At 40.0% G+C, this 27,283-nt stretch overlaps 2 protein-coding genes across 4 annotated transcripts in view; one reads left to right on the forward strand and one right to left on the reverse strand.

The window, feature by feature from the left end:
- The first annotated feature begins 2,253 nt into the window (after window positions 1–2,253).
- Window positions 2,254–10,805, forward strand: rnf141 (ring finger protein 141). Its single transcript, XM_030731400.1, has 6 exons — window positions 2,254–2,383; window positions 3,924–4,127; window positions 4,382–4,490; window positions 9,209–9,390; window positions 10,335–10,442; window positions 10,525–10,805. The coding sequence occupies exons 2-6, from the start codon at window positions 3,991–3,993 to the stop codon at window positions 10,673–10,675; spliced, it is 687 nt and encodes a 228-aa protein (XP_030587260.1). The 5' UTR covers window positions 2,254–2,383; window positions 3,924–3,990; the 3' UTR covers window positions 10,676–10,805.
- Window positions 10,806–16,352: 5,547 nt separating this feature from the next.
- ampd3b (adenosine monophosphate deaminase 3b) overlaps window positions 16,353–27,283 on the reverse strand; it is a 29,455-nt gene continuing 18,524 nt past the window's right edge. The window contains exons 16-17 of one of the 3 annotated variants that reach the window (XR_004020102.1): window positions 26,533–27,051; window positions 16,353–16,448 (exon numbers count right to left, since the gene is read on the reverse strand). Coding sequence is in view for 2 of the 3 variants with exons in the window: in XM_030731786.1 (XP_030587646.1) it covers window positions 26,875–27,051 (177 nt within the window). In the remaining variant the exon portion in view is untranslated. Of the gene's footprint in view, window positions 16,449–22,063; window positions 22,229–25,686; window positions 27,052–27,283 lie in introns of those variants that run through there. The other 2 variants (XM_030731787.1, XM_030731786.1) reach the window with 2 other exon arrangements.

The raw sequence follows: 27,283 nt of genomic DNA on the forward strand, positions 1-27,283 counted from the left end.
TATGTGCAATCCGAATCAATCTCCCATCAGCTTCCATCAGAAACTGCAAGAGCTACATTTCACTCTGCAGGCCTCGGTTAACATGTTAAATGACTGAATAAGCATGGCTTGTTTGGAAGGGTTGCCAGGAGGAAGCCTCTCCTCTCTAAAAAATAGCATGGTAGTACAACTTAGATCTGCAAAGTTGCATCTGAACAAACAGATGAGACCAAAGTGGACATGTTTGGCATAACGCACAGTACCACATTTGGTGACAACAGCTATCAAGCATAGTGGTAGAGAAGTGATGATTTGGGCTCCTTGCGGTCACTGAGTTGATCATGAAATCTTTGTATACCAAAGTATTCTACAGTCAAATTTGAGGCAGTCTAATAGCTAAAGTTTGGCCTAAATTGGGCCATGCAACCAGACACTCAGCAGCAAATTTCCAGGAGAAAGGCTGAAAAAAGAAAGAATCAAGGTGTTGCATTGGCCCAGTCTTCGTCCTTACAACTCAGTCTTTAATATTTCTGCTAAACACCCTCCTGAGATCATCAACTTGTGAAACAACAACTTGAAAAAGTAGGCAGCAGTTTGTTTCATACTAATTCCAAATAGCTCAAAGAAATTAAAAATGCATACATTTATGTGGACTCACTGCATGACTTTCAGCCTAAAAAGCTGTTGAAATGCAGGTTAATGATTCCTGACTGGAATTTGGCAGCACAGAGAAATTCAGCTGGCAGCTGACCTTAGGCGACTTTAACGTGTCAGTGAAAATGCTGTGATCTTTAAGGCTGTTCCTATTTTTATGTATGAATCTAATTGATGTCCTTTAGCTGAGATTGTTGAAATAATAACATCAAAAATATATGAGGTGCACACAAAAATCATCTAATCCAACTAAATCTAAAACCTTCGCAGCTACCTTTATATCACAAATAACAGGCTGATAAATCTTCTAAATAAAAAGCAGAAGTTTGTCATCAATCCAGAATAAAGTTCACTGAGGTTACATAAACAGAAGTACTTGATGGTTTTGGTAGCAGCATGCCTATTTTACTGTCTGCTATTAAAACTCTTTTTAGCTACACAACTTCATTGGATCTTTATTTTCTTCAGCTGAGGAGGAAAAAATTGAACACAGGCAACTTTACTTTTTTAAAAATAGACTTTAAATAACAGCAAGAACATGACTGTCATGGTTCGGCAGGCTGGCAGGCAGGATGTGGACCCCAAATCGGAGGACAGGCTTAAACTCAGGAGTGGTAACTTTATTGCAGAGCTTACATACAAAGCACATAAACAAGACCAGGGTTTCCAGGCAAGGAATCCAGAGCACTAAGAAGTACATAAAACTAGAAACACAACCAGCAGGGAAACACGAGGGAAAGATGACCTGACAAAGGAGAAGGAGAAACGCAGATACACACTACAGGTAATGAGGGAAATGGGAAACACCGGAGAACACAGCTAACACAAATCACACTGAAACAAATCAAGGAATTTAAAACTACATACCAAACATGAGAGACAAGGAACCGACAAAGTAAAACAGGAAACCACAGAACATGGAAATAGGAATGCAGAGAACACAAGGAGAATATAAACTACAAATAAACTAAAGCCAAGAACAGAACTCAGATATCTAAACTAGCCTGGGGATGTAAATAACAAAACCACCTAGGGTAACTCAATAAACCATGAACCAAACAGAGACAAAGAATAACAGAAATGAAAGTCCCAAAAACAGAAGACGCTGGGTCACAGGATCGTGACAGGGACCAAACAACATGAAGTAATCAAAACAATACAAAATCATACAATATACATTTATGTTTAATAATGCCAGGCTTTGTGTGTTTTATGCAACATTAATTTACTAATATAAAAGTCTTAATGTTTCTTTTTCTTAGTTGGTTTTTTTACTGCAAGAAGTGTAGGAAAGTTGGTGTGGTTCCTGACAGCACCCCCTTTATCTAATTTCCCAAAAATAACTGTGTGACACACAGCGTGTAAATTTTTATTTTGACTTGAATAAAATAAAGTATCCCATCAAACACTCATTATATCTTTTTAAGAAAGTTTAAATCCATCCAGAACATTTTTGAAACAGTGGAAACTGTTGATAGCAAATACATTAATTTTGCTGTCCACATAAGTCACACTTAGTATTAATTTAGAATAATTTGAGAACAAGTTTTAGCGGGTTTGTGGAGGCTTAATACCTTTTTGGCCTCTGTCAGCAGGACAAACCGAAACGACACCCAAAACAGTGACGTAACGTCGTCACACCCCGACGTCATGAAGCAGCGCCGGTGTTGTGCCAAAACAAACTGAAGCTAAAAGCGAAGCTAGGAGTGAAATTTGGATGACAGCTCCTGCCTGGATTATGCACTGTTTGGTAAGAAGCACCCGTGTGTCACGGTTACAGCAGAGGATAGTCTTCATCCTGTTTTTATTTATTTAATTTTTAGGTTTTGCTTGTTCTGGTATTGGTTAAGTTACTGTAAGCAAAGTAATGCAGCTACTTGTTAGCAAAGTGCTGCTTAGCAATATTACGCTGTTGCTAGACTTATGAAGTTTTAACCAAGGTTTAGTGTCTGGAAATGTCTGAAATTTTGTAGTTATAAATAGTTTTGAGGCAGTACTGCTGCTGCTGCTGCAGTGTAGTTCTTACGTTGAAGGCTAAAATAAATTTCCACGTCGTTTGCGCCGCTGGGTGTTGATGCTAATTTAGCTAATACACCTGAGGTGTAGTCCCTTTGTTTTCCATGACTTATAGATGATAGTGAGGTTTGACATTCATATGCTGTATGTATGCAGCCATAGGAAGTGTTGCATGGGTTGGTTGGCGGGGCAGGATGAGTTTGTAATTGTCTGATATTCATGTAAGTAATCATTAAAAATGTATATCATTTACTTGTTTAATGGATAAATTAAGACCAGTTTAGTGTTGTAATTATTTAGGTATATTTTATTCATATTATCAATCTTTCCAACTACGTTTTAAAGGGATTAAAAGTGTAAAATAATAACAGGATTTACAAAGTGCTTTGGCAGACAAGCAAAAGCAAAACATTAAATTCAAAGGTGTACGTAATAAGGGCCAACAACTATAAAAATTACACAAGAGAATTTAAAAAAAACAAAACAAAAGCCATTATTAAACGATAAGAGACTTAAATGGACAAATGCGTGAAAGAAAAAAACATTATGTAAAAGCAATTTCATAAAAAATTTGTTTTTTAGAAATGACTTGATGAAAGTCACCAATTTTGCAAGTCTAATCTCCTCAGTCAGGTTTTTCCAAAGCCAGGGGGCTGTCATCTTTAGATTTAAGCCTAAAATTTGGAATGGCCAGGAAGGTCCAGCTGAGGAACTAAGACTGCAAACTGGCGCATATGGGGTCAACATTTCTGTTAGGTAGCTAGGGACCAGACCTAGGTGTGCTTTAAAAGTGGTAAGGAAAGTCTTAAATGCAATTCTAAAACAAACAGAGAAGCCAGGATTGAGTTTGACGTTGTCCAGTTATACCAGTAAAAAAGGTACAATACTTTATCATTGTCTCTGACTTTTATGCTCCATTTTTTTAAAAAATTTGATTTGTTAAATTCTGTGTATTGGTTTTCTGCATGTAGTTGTCTTGTTTTTTAAGATCATCTGTGCTACAGAATAATTTCTAATATAGATGAATGCGCTTTTAAGCACAGGCTAATTCAACTACCTCTTGTCAATATTTGGTTGTTAATTGATTTTCTTTGTTATTATATTTATGCTACTTTAAGGCAGCACCAGAGAATACAGGCACATTATTTACATATATTATCATACACATTACTGTGGTCAGGGAGTTTGGTTGTAGGAGGCCATGTTTTAGGCTACCATAAACAAGCAATTCAAACTTTATGTATCTTGATGTTTAACTCTTCATTTCCCACCAGCCTTGGAAGAAGTGAATGAGGTGCTGCCTTCTGCCTCTGCTGTTTTGTGACTGCTACTGCTGCTGGGATGGGCCAGCAGATCTCAGGGCAGGCGGTGATGAACCATCTGCCTGAGAAGCTGGTGAAACATGCCGGATTGGTTCGTGACAGTGGCTACCTAAGCTACGAGGAATTTCTGGCAAGAGTGGCTGAACTTAATGATGTGTAAGTTGGTTAAAGTTTTGATTAGTTATTACAATTTTTGAAAACAAAAAGACAGATGTGAACACAAAATAAACAGCACAGGGCAGTGTTATTGATGAAAATAATCAGTGGAAACAACTGGAAAAGTAGGAGTAATGAACATACATTTTCTATATACTGTTTTGTAATTTGACATTAGTGTGTGTTGGTGTGTTCAAACACATTACTGTTGAAAGCTGAGTCATAACCTCTCTTCTCTACTGGATCTCTCTCAGTACGGCCAAACTAGCTGCTGGACAGCAGAAGCACCTGCTGTTTGAGGTGCAGCCAGGATCTGATGCCACAGCCTTGTGGAAGGTGGCTGTCAGGATTGTCTGTACCAAGGTGAGATGCGACAGATGCTAGTGAAACCATACACCTGTAAATTGTGTTTATGTGTGGAAACAGTGTGCTGAGGGATAGTCTGGGATGTCTGTAAGTGTTAAACCAGTTTATCATTTGTTAGTAGACCCATATTAGACAGATGTTTACCTTTATTAGAAAATCAAGCCTTGTCTGGAGAGGATATTGATATTACAGGGGCAAGTGATGGTAATATCCATCTGTCCATTTTCTTCTGGTTATCTGGGGCCTAGGCAGAGAAACCCAGTCCCCCCCACCCCCACCCCCCCAAGCCACCTCCTCCAGCTTATCAGCCAAGAGATAAAATCTCTCCAGGATGTCCTTGGTCTGCCCTGGGGCCACATCCCAGTAGGACATGCCGGAGCACTGTGCCCAGGAGGCATCCTAGTCAGATGCCCAAACCACCTTATCTGGCTCCTTTTGATGTGGAGGAGTAGTGACTCTATTCTGAACCCCTCTCGGATGATTATACTCTTCATCCTATCTCTAAGGGAGAGGCCAGCCACCATTCGGAGGAAGCTCATTTCTGCCTCTTATATCTGCAATCTCGTTCTTTTGGTCACTATCCAAAGCTTGTGGCCATAGGTGAAAGTAGGAGCATAAGCCGTGTTTCCATTAGTATCTACTCAGCGTGGCTCGACTCGACTCGGCACGGTTTGAAGGTGTTTCCATTAGTACCAGGTACTTTTTTAGTACTCACTCAGCTGGGGCTCCAAGCAATCCGAGGCGATCTGAAAATGTGACGTGGAAGAACAGCATGCCACTGATTGGCCAGGGAGTTTCGTCACTAGCGGGCGATCGCCGCTGAAGCACCTGTTACCTGCTACCTGCCCCCGCTATCTGCCCCTAATAGTCATCAACAGCTGGTTAACACCAAGCGCTGAGGCGGCTGATCAAAGGAACTTTGAATTACCGTAATTCCGCAACTGTTTGTCCTATCGGAAAAATTCAAATGGTTTCTGAAAGTTGAGAAACTGCACTTCACAACCACATAGGGCTATTATGGTAATTGTTGTCAGAAGTATGTGAACGGCGGCACTTTTGAAGTATGACATGTTATGACATGTTCGTATGACATGTTCGGCAGTATAGGTACTTAACAATGATAATCTTCATCCATTAAAACATTATACTGGGGGCTTATGCATGGTGACGATATTAAACTGGCGTTAGCTATGTTAGCTTGCCTCTATCTCATCCATTGTTGTGTTGTGTTTTGAGCCGCATGCAAATTACGTCAAGAGATTACTGCCTGCGCTGCTATATCGACTCCACCCACATTGAGGTGGTACTCAATTGCAATGGAAACAAAACAAGACCGTGGCGAGTCGTGCCAAGTCGAGTGGACCCGTTTGAGTAGATACTCATGGAAACCCGGCAATAGATCAGCCAGTAAAACTACAGCTTCGCTTTTACAGTCAGCTCTGTCTTCACCACAATAGACTGGTACAGCGTCTGCACCATTGCAGCCACACCCCCAATCCATCTGTCAATCTTCAACTTCCCCTCTTCCCTCACTTGTGAACAAGACCCCATGATACTCAAACTCCTCTACTTGGATCAGCAACTTGTCCCTGACCCAGAGTGAGCACTCCACCTTTTTCTGTCTGAGGACTTTGGCTTCAGACATGGAGGTACTAATTCTCATACCTGCCGCTTCACACTCTGCTGCAAACCACTCCAGTGCAAGGTGGAGTCCACCATCTGATGAAGCCAAGAGAACCACACCATCTGCAAAAAGCAGTTATGAGATTCTAAGGTCACCTAGGCTTACGCCACTTGGCTACGTCTAGAAATTCTGTCCATAAAAATTATGAACAGATTCTGTGGCAAAGGGCAGTCCTTGCAATGTGAACCAAGCTGTCACTGCGGTTGTACAGGGACCGAATAACAACGGACCAGACACCCCATGCTTCCACGGGATACACCAAGGGGTGCAGTTGACTGTTTCTCCAAGTCCACAAAACACATGCAGTCAGCAGCACCCCACCTGCACTATACACCGTGTGGGTACAGCACTTCTTTTCCCTCCTGAGTCGCCTGACGATTTTCCAGAATCAATTTGAGGCAATCTGAAAGTCTTTTTCCATGGGCTCACCAAACTCCTCCCACACCCAAGTTTTTGTTTTTGCCACCGCCCAAACTACGTTCTGCTTGGCCTGCCGGTATTCGCGAGTTGCATCCAGAGTCCCACAGGCTAACCAAGCCCGATAAGACTCCTCCTTCATCTTGATGGCTCCCTTCACCTACAGTGTCCACCATCTGGTTCGGGGATTTCCACCACAACAGACACCAATTACCTTGCAGCTGCAGCTCTGTGCGGCATCCTCAGCAATGGAGGTGAGGAACATGGTTCATTCAAACTCAATGTCCTCAGCCTCCCTCGGAGTGCTGTCTAAGTTCTGCTGGAGGTGGGAATTGAAGATCTTGTGGACTGGGGCCTCTGTCAGGCGTTCCCAGCGCACCCTCACTATATGTTTCGATGCAGCACATCTGTCCAGCGTCCTCCCCTGCCACCTGATGCACAACTCACCACCAGGTGGTGATCAGTTGACAGCTCGGCTCCTCTCTTCACCCAAGTTTCCAGAGCATACAGCCACAGATCTGATGATACGATTACAAAATTGATCATCAACCTGAAACCTGGTGTCCTGATGCCAGGTGCACTTGTGAACATCCTTGTGTTCGAACATGGTTTTCATTATAGACAAACTGGTTTGAACAGAAGTCCAATAGCAGAACACCACTCGGGTTCAGATCAGGCATGCCGTTCCTCCCAATCATGCCCCTCCAGGTCTCACTGTTGTTTCCCACATGAATGTTGAAGACTTCTGTAGGACAACAGAGTTACCAGATGGCGCACCCTCGATCACCCTGCCCAGCGACTCCCAAGAAGTCTGGGTACTCTGAACTGTTGTTTGGTGCATACGCGCAAATGTCAGGACCTGTTCTCCAATCCAGTGGTGCAGTAAAACAGTCCTCTCATCCACTGGTGAAAACTCCAACATGCAGGCAGCATGCCCAGGGAAATTAGGACCCCCACCACAGCCCACTGCCTCTCACCAAGGGCAACTCCAGACTGGAACAGAGTCAAACCCTTCTCCAAGGCCCTTTTTTCACTGACCGGGTGCCGGTGCCAGTATTTGAACCGTTCAGGGGTTTTTCCACTGCAAACGCACTTGGTTGCTCGGCCGAAAAACGGGTTCAACTCGGGCCCCGCAAGCTAGCTGGTCTCAAACCAAGAACGCATGACACAAGTGGCAGAAGGGCATGACTCAGCTGTCTCAACATAAAGTTTTCTACCGCCATTTCACTGCATGGTGTGTATTACATGAGAAAAGCGATGTGATTTTCACGGCTGTGACTTAGGTTCGGCCCTAAGGTGGAACTTGCTGCTTTGATTCAGTTCATATCACAGATAAAAGGACACAAAGTGCGTACTTGTCGTCTTGCTCGTAATCGCTGTCTGTGTTTACCTTGTGCCACACACAGATGCTGCAGTAGTTTTGTTTGGATCATAAAATATGTTCACAGCACAAGAAAGGGGAGCTTGTTCTTCCACATTTGTGCCCTTCGGCTTCGATGTCCAGACGAGGACCCGACCACACTCATACGTTACGGATCAGTTCACAAAGGCCTGTTCTTAAGCATTTCGCTGCTTCATTGAAACCGACACTAGCATGAGCACCGGCACCTCGGCGGTGGAAACGTAGTGCAAAAGACTGGTTCCAGAGACCAGGCTGTGGGTAGAGGTGATTCCGACTATATCTAACCCGTGTCTCTCAATCTCACACGCTAGCTCAGTCTCCTTCCCCACCAGAGAAGTGACATTCCATGTCCCAGTTACCAGCCTCGATAGCCGGGCATTGGTCAGTCAAGGCCTCCGCCCTTGGCTGGGAGGTGCCATAAGGGTCGGGTGCATACTCACTGCACCCGACCCTTAGCCCACCACCTCCTGTCAGTGGTGGGCCAATGTCTCCTCTTCGGGCTGTGCCTGGTCAGGCCCAGAGGCTAAAGCCTTGCCACCAGGCACTTTCCCTCAAGCATAATCCTGAGACTGCATAACCCTATCCCAGGAAGGGTAAATTCCCTTGATTCAGATGACCCTCATAAGGGTCATCTGAATCGCTCTTTGTCTGGCCCAATTTGTCTTGGGAAACCCTACCAGGGGGCAAAAACCCCTGGGATCCCTGGGGCACACAGATCCCTCTACCACGATCAGGTGACAATTCGCAGAGAGGTAAGGGTAATATGTCTCTGGTAATGTAACTCAGTGTTCCAAATGGGTTTTTAAGTTTAAATTTAAATATAAGAAACATGGACATTGACCAGGCCAAACAAAAATAGAAAGAGAATAAATATGAAGAAACAAAAAAGACCAGAACTTTCTTAATAATAAATCACATGATAGTCTGCATGATAGGGCTCAAAACCTACCCACTTGCAGGCTCTAGACTGGATTAAAATCCCAGTTCAGGCCAGGTAATTTTACAGTAATCCTAATGCCCCCAGAGAAATGCATCCCGTAATAGATAGCTGATGGCAGCTATCAGTTGCTGGCTTAAATTAAAACCCCCTGCTGGCCTTCTAAAACCTGCCAGAGGCGGGTTAAAGTCAACTATATTAGCAGTGTAAGACTGAAACTGGATGTTCTACTATACCAGTCATTATGTCATGTGATTGCCTTTACTTCCTCAAAGATCAACAAGGAGACTGGCATGGTGGAAGCATCACGGATCATGAACCTGTATCAGTTCATCCAGCTGTACCGCGACATCACCAGCCAGGCCGCTGAGGTGCTGTCTGCAGAGGGTGCCACTAAGGGCCCCTCTACTGAGCTTCCCTCCACTGACTCCTGCCAGGCCAGCATGTGGATGGGCAGGTCAGTGTACAGGAAGTGGGCACTAAAGCTCACTTATATAAAGTGCACTTTGACAGCACATGCAACAATTACAAAGACTGTCATGACTTTATTTGATAGTGAAGATGAACAGGAAATATGGGGAAAGAGAGCAGCGGAACAACATACATCAGAGGTCCTTCCAGCCAAAGTGGGAACTCGCTGCTCATGGCATGTTTGTGGTTTAAAAACTTTTGGGTTACCATTTTCAAAGGCTTTTTTTTTAAGGGTTTAAACTGAAGCTTTTCTGAGCAATTTAACTGTAGGTTTATTTTGTTTGGATCTCAGAATAAAAAAGATAGAACCCTTTTTATACATTTTAAAGGTTTTGGTGCTTCAGGAGGAACAGCTGATCGTCCATCCATGGTGCGATCCCCACAGGTTCATCTGGGAGGAGAGGTTTTCTAAATGAGACCTAAAAGGAGAGTAAATGTTGAACTTGTATTTGCAAGCTGGGCAGTAATGATAATGTTTGAACATATGCACCATTAAAAAAATTACAGTTGTTTTTCCAGCTTGAGGCTCCAAATGGCCTAAAAATGCCATTAATGCAGTTTTTTCCTTCTCACCACACGTTACTGCTGCAAGACTACAGAAAATGTGTTTATTGCCTCAGAATCTGCAGAAATTATATTTTTATGGGTTTTCTTTGTAGCAGAATGAATGTTCACCCCCTTATTTTTCTCATCCAAAGGCAAAGCCAGAGTCATTTAAAAACTCTGATACATTTTTGTAACACCAAGAGATATTTTTACTCCAGTAAATCCTTTAATTGCAAACCATCAGGATTCATCCACCATACAGTCGTTTTTTTTTTTTTTTTTCTCCAAAAAGTAGAAAGGCACCATTTGGGGAAAAAAGTGGTGCCTTCCTCTGTAGCAAATAATAAAATGTTTAATCCCTCCTCTGTATACATTACCATTTAGAGTGAAGCAGCTGACTGATGAGGAGGAGTGTTGCATCTGCATGGATGGAAAAGCTGACCTCATCCTGCCCTGTGCACACAGCTTTTGTCAGAAATGCATTGATAAATGGTGAGATGATAGAATAAGGTTGAATTTATTTATCGTTGGCTTTGTAAGTCATTAAATTACACACCCTCTTCTATTTCTCTAGGAGTGGCCAGAGCCGAAACTGCCCAATATGCCGTCTGCAAGTAACTGCTGCCAACGAATCGTGGGTAATGTCTGACATCCCTACAGAGGATGACATAGCCGGCTACATCCTCAACCTGGCAGATGAGGCAGGCCACCCCCACAGGCCTTAACATGCAGAATACTGAGCCAAGTAGATAGCAAAGGGAAATAGACCGACATGAGTAGATTTTACATACTGAGACACAAAATGTCACTTTCACTGAGAGGTTGGATTTTTTTTTTTTTTCTAAAGAGCAAAATACAGAAGAATCCAGCATGGCTTCTTCTCTTTATGTTCTTTGTGACAGATGATGAAAATGAAATTCTCTTTAAAGTCCTGAAAATCCCAGGATACTTTCTGAAACCTGTCGATGTGGTATTTTATGGATTTTTGTGATATGTTGTCTGAAGTAAAAATGAATCTGTATTTGTATATTACAATAAATTATAATCTTTTAATGTAACACACAGAATAACCAAAAGTACGTCACTTATAGTACTACTGATTTGGAAGATGAGGGTGGGTTTAACTAGGCACTTTATAAAACAAATGCTGATCCATGTTGCCATTGCCTTCCATTGATATGAATGAGAGGGAAGCAGCTGCACCTTTTTTGAAAAGTTTGATAAGTATGACTTCCTAAAATTTAAATAATGACTTTGGCATTTTGGGAAATGTCCTTGTTTGCTTTCCAGGGAACAGTAGATGTCTGTCTTGTGTCTGACTGTAAATGTAGGACAGCAGTTAGATTAGCCTAATACAAAGACTGGAAACAGAAAGGGTTGGCTGTGTCCAATGGTATTAAATCATCCTTCAATATGTTAGATTTAATTTGTTTAATCTGTGCAAAATACAGCTGTTTAAAAATGAAATGTTACTGCTTTATGTCAGACTGATTAATGGCTAAGTTGCACAACATCAGTTGGACATCATCAGGCTGGCTGTTTCCTTCTGTTTGTAGTCTCTATGCTAAGTTGGACTACAGACTTTGGCCTTGCAGTGAACATACAAACAATAAATTGATCTAATCTTAACTCTCTGGCAAAAAGAAAATAAGCATATTTCTCAAAATGTCAAATTCTTCCTTCAAGTGCAAATCCAAGACACCAAACACACTTCTCTTATGTGCCAGAGTTTCTGGACAAGAAGTAAAGTGAAAATTTGAGTTCTGTCTGTAAAGCTGTTTGGAAGTCTGTGCAGTGTATCCCTGCATGTTTTTACCCCACGTGACATGCACTATGAGCTGTGTTATGTGAACTAAATGTGCACTAAAATCCTGCTCTGGTGCAGTTCAGAAACTGTCGAGTGTACAGGACTGAATAGTTTCGTGATTTTAATAACTTGGTTTGTCGTGGTGTCTTAAATGTTGGAAATAACCTTTGCCTGTCATATAAACTGTTCTTTTTCTTGTTTGATTTTTTTTCTAATGTTTCTCTTATCTTTATTAAGACAATTTTAATCTGATTGCTGTAGAAATCTTTTAGTTTACACTCCCAAAACTGCTATTCTGTGCTTCGACATGACTGTAGTTTAAAGCACCTTAATAATTGAAAGAGGAACATCTTGTAGGGTTACAGTTCAGTAAAACCACTAAAATTGTTTTAGTTTAAATAAGCTTTTCTTTCCTGGCTCTTAGATTTAACCCATCAAATGTGGCACTTTCAGTTTAAGTGGCTGGCGCTGTGACTCATGAGGAGCTGATCGAAGTATTTTATTAAATGTGAATCTGTACTGACCTTATTCTTCATTATACATTTCATTTCTGTTCTACTGAAATCGAATGCTTTATTTAAAGTTGTATTGAGAGAAATTACTTATTTAGACCTTTGTTGTGTCAATTTTAGTGAGTTAGTCACTTTTGGCTTTGATCACATATATTTTAACAAGTCTTTCCATGTATGAGACAATAGTTTTGCATTTTTCAGTATTCAATATTATTTCACTTTAACAAACTAAACTTGGGATTTTATGTGACCAAAGGTAACGGTGTCTGGTTGTCAGTGCTGTCAAATCACATTTTGACACCTCAGTTCTCCTGGTGTTTGTGCACAGTAACAAACAAACTATTATGTCTGTGTCACTAAAAGTGTTATTGGACACTTTAATCCTTTTACTCAAGTTGAGATTATAAAAGATGTGCAGCAGTAAGAGACATCTTTCAACAGGCTGTTTAGAGAACTGACTCTGATCTTGTGGTTGCATGACTGCATGGTCCATTCAAAATATATTCAAAGAAAACTTGTGGTATTTTAAAGATTAAGAGCATAGCTATATATCATATCTGCGTAAACCTATTTCATATTTTTTAAACATGCCCTGAAAATATAAACTGCTGTGTAATGTGATGTTGCAACCATGAGGTAGTAGCATTATCCTGTATCCTTCTGAAAGAAGTCCTAGCTTAGTAAAGGCATTTTATTTGCAAAAGTGAATGAAAGGAGGTGTAATAAAGCAGACGCATTCTTACTCTATTATCCTTAATAAAAATACTTTTTTTTTTTTTTTTTTGCACTTTAACTGCTGAATTGAAAGGTTTTGAGTTTTTTGTTGATAAGTTGTATAATATGCATAGACCACATATTCATTCAACGTATTCTGTTCTTTGCAAACAAGATTATTTTTTTCAGTAAAAACCTAAATGCTGTAGCTTTATGTATCACATCGGTGTTAAGGGAAAATCATGAATCTTTAGTTTTGTGAGTTTTACATGGCTCACATTGTTTTACATGTTTGAACATGTAAACTCAACAGCTGTGTGGGAAATTTCATTTAAAAAAATTAGAGTAAAACCCAATAAAACCAAAGATTATTTCAGAGGTAAAGGGGCCAGATTAAAATCTGCAAATGGCCATGGGGTTGATTTTAATGTGATTTAGGTTGCAATACAGCATCTGACCACCAGGGGCCAGACTTGCACTCATAGAACTTCTACCTGCTTGGGAGTTTCGACATAACCTGTCCAAAAATTTGAGATAAAACCCTACTGGAGGTAGAACAAAGCACAGCAATGTTTTGTATATTCTCTAAGGTCTCTTATATGAAGCACACTCTTGTTTAAAAATATTTTACTCCAAAAGTGGTTAAATTAACAGCTATTGTTGAACTCCTGATTAACAATAACAACAACCCTGCAAAATAAAGCCAAGCCAAATAGAAGATACCACACATGAGCTTTTGTAATTTCATAATGGAAACTGTTACTCATCCCAAATTGGGTGTGATAGTGAGCAGGAGGTTCCTCTACATGTCTGAAACAACGAAACAAAACAAGGTGACTATCTTGATGCGGTGAGGAAATACAGCCACAAGGGAGAAATGTGAAATATGAGAATATGTCGTGAATGGATTTATATACTCTGACAGTTCTTGCTGGGATTGTCCCAGAAGCACCAACCAGGGTTTGTTGGAAATATCTGTGCAGAATCCAACATTATATGACATCTGACTGTATCAGATATAGTCAGTGTTTTACATCCAAAAGTGTATGACGTGGTCCAAATAAAAGGAAGAGATGTGGAAGGAGTGGAGGCACCAAATGAGCCACCCCTGATATTTACCTACAGTGGTATGCAAAAGTTTGGGCACCGCTGATAATTTTCATGATTTGCCTTTATAAATCATTGGTTGTTTGGATCAGCAATTTCAGTTAAATATATCATATAGCAGATGAACACAGTGATATTTGAGAAGTGAAATGAAGTTTATAGGATTTACAGAAAGTGTGCAATAATTATTTAAACAAAATTAGGCAGGTGCGTAAGTTTGGGCACCCTTGTCGTTTTATTGATTTGAATACCTTTAGCACTAATTATTGGAACACAAAATTTGTTTTGTAAGCTCATTGACCCTTGACCTACATATACAGGGGAATCCAATTATGAGAAAGGGTTAAGGTGGCCAATTGCAAGTGTTTCTCCTCTTTGCATCTTCTCTGAAGAGTAGCAACATGGGAGCCTCAAAACAACTCAAATTATCTGAAAACAAAGATTGTTCAACATCCTGGTTTAGGGGAAGGATCCAAAAAAGCTCTCTCAGAGATTTCAGCTGTCAGTTTCCACTGTGAGGAACATAGTAAGGAAATGGAAGACCACAGGCACAGTTCTAGTTAAGGCCTGAAGTGGCAGGCCAAGAAAAACCTCAGATAGGCAGAGGTGAAGGATGCTGAGAACAGTCATAGTCAACCCACAGAGCAGCTCCAAAGACCTACAACATCATCTTGCTGCAGATGGTGTCACTGTGCATCGTTCAACTATTCAGCGCACTTTGCACAAGGAGAGGCGGTATGTGAGAGTAATGCAGAAGAAGCCTTTTCTGCGCGCACGCCACAAACAGAGTCGCTTGAGGTATGCTAAAGCACATTTGGACAAGCCAGCTTCATTTTGGAATAAGGTACCATGGACTGATGAATCTAAAATTGAGTTATTTGGACATAACAAGGGACGGTATGCATGGTGGAGATCTGTGGTGTGATTTAAAATGAGCTGTCCATGCTCGGAAACCATCAAACCTGACTGAACTGGAGATTTTTTTGTAAAGAAGAATGGTCCAAAATACCTTCAACCAGAATCCAGAGTCTCATTGGAAGCTATAGGAAGCGTTTAGAGGCTGTTGTCTCTGGAGCTTGAAAAAGGCGACTGGACTTCTTTTTGTTTCTTGAAGACGTTTCACCTCTCATCCGAAAGGCTTCTTCAGTTCTCAACCAAATGGTGGAGAGACCCAGGTATTTAAACCCCTGTGGGCATAGTCCCCTGGAGGTGGTTATGACCCTCTATTGATCATGTGCTTGAACACATGTGCCCAGGTGTGAAGGGGGCGTGGGTCATATTTAATCAGTGGTTTCAGTTGAAACCAATTTAGGACTCCGCTCCATTGTTTCCTGTGGCCTATTGAGGTCACTGGAACAAAGGTGTGAATGGGGGTTGAGACGTCTGGGAAGGGAGCTCAGGACAGCACTGTAAGCGGGGGAAAGTTGGTGACGTAATCCACCTCCTCTGTTCAATGATGGTTGTTCACAGTGGACATAGATGGCTTCTTTCACTCCTCTAAATTGGTTTCAACTGAAACCACTGATTAAATATGACCCACGCCCCCTTCACACCTGGGCACATGTGTTCAAGCACATGATCAATAGAGGGTCATAACCACCTCCAGGGGACTACGCCCACAGGGGTTTAAATACCTGGGTCTCTCCACCATTTGGTTGAGAACTGAAGAAGCCTTTCGGATGAGAGGTGAAACGTCTTCAAGAAACAAAAAGAAGTCCAGTCGCCTTTTTCAAGCTCCAGAGACTACTATGACCTGGATAACTGAGAATCTACACAGACATTTAGAGGCTGTTATTTCTGCAAAAGGGGGATCTACTAAATATTGATGTCATTTTTCTGTTGGGGTGCCCAAACTTGTGCACCTGCCTAATTTTGTTTAAATAATTATTGCACACTTTCTGCAAATCCTATAAACTTCATTTTGCTTCTTAAATATCACTGTGTTCATCTGCTATATGATATATTTAACTGAAATTGCTGATCCGAACATTTATAGAAAATGTGTCTGAGTGGCAGGCAGGATTAAAGAAAGTTCTTGAAACATAGCATTGTAATTTTTGTAACCATTATTTTAGGAATGGAAAACAATTTAAAAATGACATAAAAATGAAGAATAATTCCAGACAGCTACATTTGTGAGTGTAGCAAGATTTAAACAAAGATTTCACCACAAAAATAGCCTCAGTGGTCTCTCTGTAAATGTTTACCTGATCTTTTATTAACTTCTGTAGAAATCCATGCAAGCAGCACAGTCTGATCATAGCCTTACATTATCTTCACTTCATTTCAGGCTCATCATAGAAGTAACTTGCAGAACAAGACACCGATCATTCCTTTGTAACTATAAAACCCTTTAACCTTCTTAATGTGTCAATTCTACGGTAGATCAGATTACATGGACGAATACAAATCACAAAACAGAGACACCACTGGAATCTTTGAAATAGACGATGTTTGAATATAATCTTTAAGAATATGTATCCTGCTGGCACTGCATTGAGTTTTGTGTTTGTTTTGTGTTTTTTTTTTTTTTTTATGTATATATAATAAAATAAAAACTTTGAGTTAAAAAAAAGAGATCAGATTACATGGAAAATGCACCTCAATATATCCAAACCCACATTTAACATCCCAAAGAAAAGACACATTATTCTCTTGAAATGAGGCACACGGTGATTGTTAACATGCTCCAGTCAAGTTTTCCATTTTGTGGCATGAAGCAGGCCGAAATAACAAAATAGCTCATCCATAAACAGCAAATAGAAAGCCCCCCCCCTTTTTTTCCTAGTGTGTTTCAGGAACATAACAGCTGTGACAAACTGATCCTAAGGTGTTAGCATTATTGTCCTTGTACAAAAGATGCTACTTTCAGCTGCTCCCTTGTGACGAAGGTCACCACAGCCAGCAGCTCCTCATGTTTTGACTTTATGCTGGATTCCCTTCCTAACACAACACCATAGGGAATTTGTTTCTTCAGCTGGAATCTGCAACCTTTCGCTTGTTAGGTGAATGTGTAAACCCCTTACATTGGGGGTTGAAATAGAAGCCTTGCAGCTTTTCACAGAAATGCATAATGTAGGATTTCAAAGTGCCAGGCTTATCTTGCATTTTAAGTTCAGGCTGGTACCTCTGATCGTGAAGCAGACACCAAATTTCTGTCAGGGTTAGGATCTTGGTGCTTACATTACCTCTTTTTACTCTGGTTATACATCACTAACTGCCCCTCCCTGAGCCTGGTTCTGCTGGAGGTTTCTTCCTCTTAAAAGGGAGTTTTTCCTTCCCACTGTTGCCAAATGCTTGCTCATAGGGGGTCGTTTTGACTGTTGGGTTTTCTCTGTAATTATTGTAGGGTCTTAACCTTACAATATAAAGTGCCTTGAGGCAACTGTTGTGATTTGGTGCTTTATAAATAAAATTTAATTGAATTGAAGTGAACATGCCAAACTGCTGAGGCATGCAAAACATGCCATGAAGTGGGCCATTGCCATCATTTGTATAAGTCTGTATCACAAGCAGTATCTCAAACATTTAGGGTGTAAAGCACAAACAAAATAAATGCCATCCATCCTGTTTCACAACAATTAGTCAGCATTTGAGAATTGTTGTCAGGTTTTCCAGTTATTTTTTTAATTGTTACCTGAAAACCATGTTGGTACCTGTGGTGAAATGTGTGTCTGGTGTACCTGACTATGCTTGTCTTTGGACTGTCTAGGAAAGAGAGTAAGAAAACATCTGCCAAAACAGGTACTGTCTGCTGTGACCTCGAGATGTTCACTCATTTGGAAGACAAAATAAAATAATTTAAGAAAATTAACTTTTGAGAAATGTGCACCTTCATGTTAAAATATTTCATCTGTATTGACTTCCAAGGCAAACTACAGTACAGTGAGGTATTTCTGCCAGAGATTACCATACAAAGTGGGCAAGTGCTAGAAGCAATGCTAGTGTGTTGAAAATGATTTGAATTAACATAAACAGAACAACTGAAAGCTCACATTATCATTATGACTGCCGTGTACTTACTGTTGGCAGGAGTGTGCACAAAGTTGAAACCTCCTGGGACTGTAGAGGCTGTTTTCAGGTGACAGCAGATTGAAGCCTTGTCAGTGCAGCCTCTAACAGACACAGGGCCGGGTTGGTCTTTCGCTGCCGGTGTGAAGTATGAAGACGCACAGTGTTATTAATGCTGAGAACGAGGAAGTATTCCACATCAGTGCTGGAGTAAGCGTTCATTTGAGCTGATACTTCTCTGTCACTTTTTCAAAAGCCTAGAGACTTCATAGGCCCCACCCCCTCTTTGTTCAAACAAACTGTAAATGTAGTACATTGGGCTGGTGTCACCAGCACTAAAATGAGCCTCGCAGTCTCCTTTTAGGGCATTTGATTCCAGAAAATAAGTACGCGTGTGCCCCAACCAGTCAAGGCAGGTGACTGCCCCTCCCTGAGCCTGGTTCTGCTGGAGGTTTCTTCCTCTTAAAAGGGAGTTTTTCCTTCCCACTGTTGCCAAATGCTTGCTCATAGGGGGTTGTTTTGACTGTTGGGCTTTCTCTGTAATTATTGTAGGGTCTTAACCTTACAATATAAAGCACCTTTAGGCGACAGTTTGTTAAATTGAAGTGAATAGTGAGTCTTTTTCAAGAAAGACCAAGAGGGCTGCAGAAATTGCAATAAATGTAACATAAGTCAATAACAACAGTAAGAAGAGGTGACTTTTTCCTCTGTAAAGGGACTGCGTTCTCCATAACATTTTGAAAAGAGAAGTTATTTTATGTAAAGTTCCTGCGACCAAGGTCAAGATGACCCTGACCCAGGGCCTGTACTACGAAGCGGGATTTTGGGATAACCAGGTAACTTTGGGGTTAATCCTGGGTTTTCTGTATTACAAAGGTAGCTCAGTTCTTTCCATGGTAAATCTCTATGGTAACTTTATGCTGTGACCCTAACCTGCTCTGGTCCAGGTTAGATTCCAGAAAGTATGAAATCACCGTCCATGACTAAAGTTTTAGTGTTGCCCCTGATGAGCATCAGTAATAAATAGATTTTTAGACACAACTTTATTCCTTTCTTTTTTTTTTTCTGTTGGCAGCAAATAATTTTGCAACAGTTTTATTGTTCTGTGAACATTCAATGATCCTAAAACAGGACACCGACACTCTACTTGCTGACCTCTTATCAAATTTGTACATAGACTAAGCCTATGTTTGAATTCTGTTTTATTTTTTACTCTGAAACCCTTAAACAGCACTGAGTCTGCAGCTGAAAGAATAAAAACTAAAACTGTCAGCAGCAGGTTACGTTCAGTCAGTTCACACCAGCTGGAAGCACCATGTTTTCACTGAGTCCTTTATTCACGGCATGTTTTAAGGGCAGTATAGATTCTCTGCTGAGAGAATACGTTTATATGTGTAGCCTGTTAAGCCGTACCTTACTAAAAACCACTCAGTGTTTTAGCACTGAACTGTGCGTTGCGTTGTCACAGGAATGTGTATTAATTTGGTGATTTAGGACATGTATAAATGTTGTTCTACTTGATTCTAATCTGCTGAGTCTCATTTAGACTGCTGGAAACACAGAGGACACACCAAGAACACCTGCTCAGTCAGTCCCATTAATTTCACTTAGATCTCTGATTTCCACATCTCCCTTATCAGGCTGTGGGACAGGAAGCTTTAATGTTTAACCCATAAGAACTCACACCCATTTCTCCATGAAGGAAAATGATTTGGGTCATAATTCTGAATAAAGAGATCACAAAGAAAAGATTTCTGACATTTTTCTTTTCAAAATACCCCCCCCAGTGTCGAAGAACTGAAATGTGATTCATGGTAAATGTTAAATTTTATCCTCAATGTAAAATGAATTTGTTTGACAGTCTTTTCTTGCTTACCATCACATTTTGTGTTTTTATTGTGATTTCCACAACAGTGTGTTGAAATAATAACTTTATTTCTTGGGTTCAACAACAAAATCCTTCTTAGAGTTGTTTCACAACACAAAAACTTGCACACCACTTTGTACACTGGAGGTCTTCTTCACAAATAACTGTAACTATGAACAAAACTGAGAAAGTCACTGACAAACTACTCTTAGTCAAAAACAAAGTGCATTAAAAGTGAAAAAATATTAAGTTTTATGTCGACTGCATCATGTTTGAACTGTTCGCGCCACTTCTGGCAGTCTAGCATAGGCTGAACTTGTAGGCTGTAACACTTGAAGCCATTTCTTTCCTCTGTGAAGCACAGACACACATCACATTTCCCACAGAGGGTTGCTGTTGCATTTATCCTGCGCCATTTCCAGCAGCCATGCTTGTCACATTTCCCAGGTCAGTGTGCAACCTGGTCCAAGTGAACATCTTCAGGAACTCCAGCTCAAACTCTCTTGGGTGGTAGCGGTGGAGATGTGGTGCCAAGTGATGGTCAACCGCTTTGTGAGTGCAAGAGAATTAAGCTTGATGCCACCTGTGCATGGAAGCTCCTTTGTTTCATTGGCTTGTTGGCTTCAAGTAGTTTACAGTTGCAATGCAACCATGCATTTACCAAGGCAAGCATTATGGCTAGCACAGGTACAGATACCACCTCCGTGACCTGTGGTACTTGAGCCTAGCAACACATACATCGAGGATGTCTATCCTTCCCATAAATGTGTTGTACTCCTTTACAATTTGTGGCCTGTTGACTTCCAGAAATGTTTAGTCTGATTTTCTCCAGCGTCGAGCTTTGTCTTGAGGTTCCATAGCACAGCAAGAGGAGATGAGGGTAATGCATTTGTTGTCATACCACTTGATATTGGCAATGCCTGCCTCTTAGTCTACTCTTCCTCTCTTGGTGAGACTTTACTCATCCTCAAATGGACACCCTACAAAGTGGATCTGTCACTGTAGAAGCTGAAAACCAGTGCTGGTAAAATGAAAAAGTTGTCTGCAAACACTTTGTAGTTTTGATTTGATGGCAGAGTTTCATACATTCCAAGTGAGGTTTTCTTCCAAGTGCCACCTTCATAGACCAGAAAATCACAGAGGATTCCAGATGAAGAGCATCAGGCCCAAATTTTTTAATCTCCAAGGGTAGGGCTTGCCTTTATATGTACTGGCTTACTGAGCTGTGAGCACCCCTGAAGGACACCATTTGCTCATCAATAGAGTTGTGCTCCTCTGGGGTGATTCCCAGGCATTGTTTGCGAAACATCTTGAGCCGGGGTGGATCTTGGAACACTCATCTTCTGCTTGCCTGTTTGACAAATCAGTGTTGTCAATGCAATGTATGAATGAAAGCAGGGTCTGAAAGTGTGAGACGTTGTCTGCCATCATGGGACAGCTTGTGTCATTTTCCCAGTAGGCACAATTCCCTGGCAGCTGACAACATGTCACGCTTTTTTCTGTTTAGGTAGAGGCCGATCAATATTTCCAGTTCCTTGACACTGGGGTTTACTGCGATTTTCTTATTTTTGTACACTCTACACATTTGTTTGATCCTTCAGTAAGTCAAGCATGTCTGATGTGATGAACTACCTCAAATACCTTTTCATTCACTAGTGCAATATTCATTCACCAAGTGCAATATTCATCATCTTCATTATTATATGTATACACATATTTACTTTTCTTACAATGTACAGATGCACCAATGTATGTATATATTTTTATACATGCTATTTTTTGTATATTTTACACATTGTTTATTTCTGTATATCTCTTGATTATATTGATCATACTAGATTATAATATTTTCATAATATTTTTATTTTAGAGAGTTTGATTTTCTGTTACATGGCACTGAACAGGAGTGGCCCTCCAATCTCATTGTACATCCTGTATAATGACAATAAAGGCATTCTATTCTATTCTAAATACTCTAGAGGGGTGTGAGGAGTATCTGGAGGTGTGGCACTCTGACCTTTGAAGGTACATTAAGGGGCTTCACATTGTTTCCTTCTCCAAGAAAACTTTGTTTTTCCTTTAACACCATGATTTTGCTGTCCAGGATTGATCTTGGGTTGTGGTTCCTCGGATACGTCATTTGATTCACTGTCGTCTGAATCACAGGACTCACTACACTCATCATTTTCAGTGTCTGGGAGTGTACTCAGGGTCTTCAGGATCTTCATCAGCACCTTAACCTTGAACATTGTGTTTGATGCTGGGAAGTGAAGTCAGAGAGGCAGTGTCATTACAGTGAGAAGCTGCACAGGCGACCTCTTCCTTATCTTGTTTGCACAGGATACTGTTTGAAATGCACCAATAAAATACGGCTCAAGACACTGATGGGTCATTTTAAAACTTTCACACATTTTTATAACACCAAGGGAAATTTTTTTCTCAGATAAATCCTTTGATTGCACACAATCGTTCTTTCCAAAAGTAGAAAGGCCTTTTGAGGTGCCTTCCTCCATAGAAAATAATAAACTGGTTTATACCTCATCTGTCTAATTACGATAAAGCAGCTGACTGATTAGAAGGAGTAATGAAATTTTCCTATGAGTCAAATATACAGAGTCATTATTACACACTCTTCTATTTCTGTAGGAGTGGCCAGAGCCGAAACTGCTCAGTATGTCATGTGCCAGCGACTGCTGCCAGCAATTCATGGGTGATGTCTGATATCCTCACAAACTACGTTTCTTCTCTTTATATTCTTTGAGACTGATTCTGAAAATGAAATTCTCCTCTTTAAAGTCCTGAAAATCCCAGGATGCTTTCTGAAAACAGAGTATTGTTGATGTGGTATTTTATGGATTTTTGTGATGTGTTGTCTGAAGTAAAAATGAATCTGTATTTGTATATTACAATAAATTATAATCTTTTAATGTAACACACAGAATAACCAAAAGTACGTCACTTATAATACTACTGATTTGGAAGATGAGGGTGGGTTTAACTAGGCACTTTATAAAACAAATGCTGATCCATGTTGCCATTGCCTTCCATTGATATGAATGAGAGGGAAGCAGCTGCACCTTTTTTGAAAAGTTTGATAAGTATGACTTCCTAAAATCTGAATAATTACTTTGACATTTTGGGAAATGTCCTTGTTTGCTTTCCAGGGAACGGTAGATGTCTGTCTTGTGTCTGACTGTAAATGTAGGACAGCAGTTAGATTAGCCTAATACAAAGACTGGAAACAGAAAGGGTTGGCTGTGTCCAGTGGTTTTAAATCATCCTTCAATATGTTAGATTTAATTTGTTTAATCTGTGCAAAATACAGTTGTTTAAAAATGAAATGTTGCTGCTTTATGTCAGACTGATTAATGGCTAAGTTGCACAACATCAGTTGGACATCATCAGGCTGGCTGTTTCCTTCTGTTTGCAGTCTCTGTGCTAAGTAGGGCTACAGACTTTGGCCTTGCAATGAACATACAAACAAACTGCTCTAATCTTAAACCTCTGGCAAAAAGAAAATAAGCATATTTCCCAAAATGTCAAATTCTTCAAGTGCAAATCCAAGACACCAAACACACTTCTCTTATGAGCCAGGGTTCCTGGACAAGAAGTAAAGTGAAAATTGTTCTGTTCCCCTAAAAAGTCTATGGGGGTGTGGGGAAGTAACAAAAAGTGTCCAGGCTGAAAAAAGAAGTCACGGAGGCAAAACTGTTAAAGTAAAAGATTTTTATTAATGGTTTAACAAAAAGAGACGACAGGCTGGTATCAACTTCAAAAGGGAATAAACAAAACACAGGAGTTAGTCACCAAGTCAGCAGCCACTAACACACCCATCTCTCCACAGAGGAGGAGGTGGCAGTGGTGGCAGCGGCAGCATAAGCAGCCACAACACACAGCACACTCACAAGCTGCATCACAAAGGTAATTTCTGGCCCCAAATCCCTCCACTCTCCTGCCTTAAGTACACCAGCTTAATTGGTCAATTGAGTCAGCTGTTCAAAAGAGGTGGCACCTAAGGTGGGAGAGCAAGCCACACCCATTAGGTAACAAAAAAGTAACAACAACAACAACAAAAACAGCAGGCCCTGCTAGGGCCGTAACATTTTTTTTTGTTCTGTCTGTAAAGCTGTTTGGAGGTCTGTGCAGTGTCTCCCTGCATGTTTTTACCCCACATGACATGCACTATGAGCTGTGTTATGTGAACCTGCACTAAAACCCTGCTCTGGTGCAGCTCAGAAACTGTCTTGTGTACAGGACTGAACAGTTTTGTGATTTTAATGACTTGGTTTGTTGCGGTGTCTTAAATGTTGGAAATAACATTTGCCTGTCATCTGTGCTGTTTTTTCTAATAATATTTCTTTGAATTTATTAAGACTTTTTTAAAAAATCTGTTTGCAGTAGAAATCTTTTAGTATAGAATCCAATGCTTTACTTAAAGTTGTATTAAGGGAAATGGCTTATTTAGATGTTTGCTGTGTGAAGTTCAGTCAGTAACGTTTGGCTTTGATCACATATATTTTAACAGGATTTCCATGTAGAAATAATTAAAAAAATGAGACCATAGTGTGATTCTCAGTTTAGCAACAAAAAGATGATTATATCGATCTTGTTAAAATGTTGTCTGGTGATCTGGCAATTTAATTAAAACTATACACACTCAAAAGATGTGCAGCCATCTCTCAACAGGCTGATTAGAGAACTGTGTCTGATCTTGTGGTTTCATGACTGCAGGTTCCATTCAAAAACTGAATGAAAACTGCTGTGTAATGTGATGCTGCAGCCATAAGGTGGTAGCATAATCATCTATTTCTTCTTAAAGGAGTCCTAACATTAGTAAAGGCATTTTATTTACAGGGCTGAGTGAAAGGAGGTGCAATAAAATAGACACATTCTTCTGGTGTTGCATAATATGCATAGACCACATATTTATGCAACTTACTGTGTTATTTGCTAACAGGAATTTTTTTTATGCAACGAACACTTAAATGCTGCTATGTGTCAATATGATGTATTAATTTTCTGTAGTCTCTTTCTTTGATCAAGGAAATTAATTGGCTGTTACAAAAAAGAAAAAAAAAAAAGTGAGCAATATCAAGCCAAATCTCAGTAACTTCACTGCTGGCAGTATGGGCCTCTGAACAAATCTCGTCCTTGTGTAAAGGCAAAATCATGAATTTTTAGTTTGTTTGTTTTACAGGTTTGAACATGTAAATTCAAGTCTGTGTGTGGAAATTTCATTTTGAAAAAAAAAAAAAAAAAAAGGTAAAAAAATATTTGGTCATGTGATTTACATGTAAAAGCCAAACAAACTTTTTTTTTTAAGCCAAATTTTGCAAATGCCATACGTGGTTGATTTTGACATGTAACATAGGTTGCAATACAGCATCTGACCATCAGGAGGCAGAGCTGCTCTGACAGAAGTAACTTCTGCAATCTTGGACACGTCTGACTTTAAAAAAAAAAAAAAAACTTAAAAAGTTTTAAAAAAATTTGTTTGTGACTTTGTGTCAAACTGTCAAATGATAGTCGTCTAACACTGCACTGAGGCTTGAGCACTGTGTCATGTCTGAATTGGTGTGCTGGTTCAAAAAGTTATCGATTTGATTATCATCTCTAATGGCTTCTCTTCCCACTGGGTTCAGGCCCCAAAAGTGTAAACAAAAGCGAAATACAAATTTTTAAAAAATTTATTAATTTTTTTTATAACTTTGCAATAAAGTCCATAAAATTACCTTATCAAGATTTAACCCCCTCTAAATTTATCTTTCTTAGGTCAGAGATATGAGAGAGACATGGTACTAAAAGTTGACTCTGTCGGAGAATTCTGTAACTATTCTATACACACAGCTTCTGTTTGTCTGTGACCATTGAAGTGATGTTTCATGGAACTGCTCAAACACACCATATGTTTGAAAGATTTCATGATGGCTGCCAAGAGACTTGCAGGACTTTGCTGGTAAGTATTTATTTACTTATTTATTTTAACTGAGCTAGAAAAAATATTTTTAGGGTTTTTTTTTTTTATTGTTTGTTTGTTTTTACAAAAGCTATCAGCCTTATCAAACTAGTTTCAGGCGTTCCTGACCACAACTGTCTGTTTCTGTCTCTTATCATGATAAAACACATTTGTGGAAGATCTTGATCTTGCATGCTGTCAGCAGATGGTTTAAACAGCGCCTGCGTCCACTCAGACACATTTATAGAAAATGTGTCTCGATGGCGGTCAGGTTTAAAGAAAGCTCTTGAAAAACACCCGTGACATTTCTGCAGGCTTTATTTTAAGAACGGAAAACTTTAAAAAATGACATAAAAATGAAGAATAATTCCAAACAGCTACATTTGTGAGTGTAGCAAGTTTTAAACACAGATTTCACCACAAAAATAGCCTCAGTGGTCTCTCTGTAAATGTTTACCTGGTCTTTTATTAACTTCTGTAGAAATCCATGCAAACAGCACAGTCTGATCATAGCCTTACATTATCTTCACTTCATTTCAGGCTCATCATAGAAGTAACTTGCAGAACAAGACACCGATCATTCCTTTGTAACTATAAAACCCTTTAACCTTCTTAATGTGTCAATTCTACAGTAGATCAAATTACATGGAAAATGCACCTCAGTATATCCAAACCCACATTTAACATCCAAAAGAAAAGAAACATTATTCTCATGAAATGAGGCACATGGTGATTGTTAATGTGCTTGAGTCAAGTTTTCCACTTTGTGGCATGAAGCAGGCCAAAACAACAAAATAACTCATCCATAAACAGCAAATAGAAAGCCCCCCATTTTTTTTTCCCTAGTGTGTTTCAGGAATATTTAGAGAGGGTTTATTATGTGCCATCTAACCTGTGCCCCTTTATCCCTGTGTGATATATCCAGGCACAGTTTGTGCTGGTGTGTTCAGTCAGTGAGCTGAACTCTGGCCAAACTCTGTCTTCACAGCATCAATCAGAAAACTGAGCTCATTGCACAGAGTCTCGTAGCGATAGGCCATGCGGATTTGTGCCACATTTGTACGCCGGATGTCATTGCCCTCCGGTCCATCCTGCAGATAGTTGGGCCCAATGAAGTTTTTCTTCTCCTGTGGATAGGAGGGTGAAAAAGATGTAGTTTGGAAAATTCCACATACATACAATATTTTACAAAATTAGCTGGTAGCAGGGTTTTGATTTGGTAACAAAAACTGATTGCTCAGAATAAATATGCAGTCAATGAAGTCAGTATTATATGACTGTCTAAAAGGGTAAGCATTATTAAAGAAAATATTTGGGAGATTTAGGTTGCCAAATATTCCCTAGTCCAACTTTTTCAGT

The sequence above is a fragment of the Archocentrus centrarchus genome, chromosome 6, assembly GCF_007364275.1.
Source record: "Archocentrus centrarchus isolate MPI-CPG fArcCen1 chromosome 6, fArcCen1, whole genome shotgun sequence".
Taxonomy (NCBI): domain Eukaryota; kingdom Metazoa; phylum Chordata; class Actinopteri; order Cichliformes; family Cichlidae; genus Archocentrus; species Archocentrus centrarchus.

Bases quoted from the DNA above. Each gene is read 5' to 3' on its own strand.
- rnf141 (XM_030731400.1), top strand. From the start codon at position 3,991: ATGGGCCAGCAGATCTCAGGGCAGGCGGTGATGAACCATCTGCCTGAG. The intron at 4,128-4,381 runs GTAAGTTGGTTA...GATCTCTCTCAG, and splicing joins GTGGCTGAACTTAATGATGT to TACGGCCAAACTAGCTGCTG. The intron at 10,443-10,524 runs GTGAGATGATAG...CTATTTCTCTAG, and splicing joins CAGAAATGCATTGATAAATG to GAGTGGCCAGAGCCGAAACT.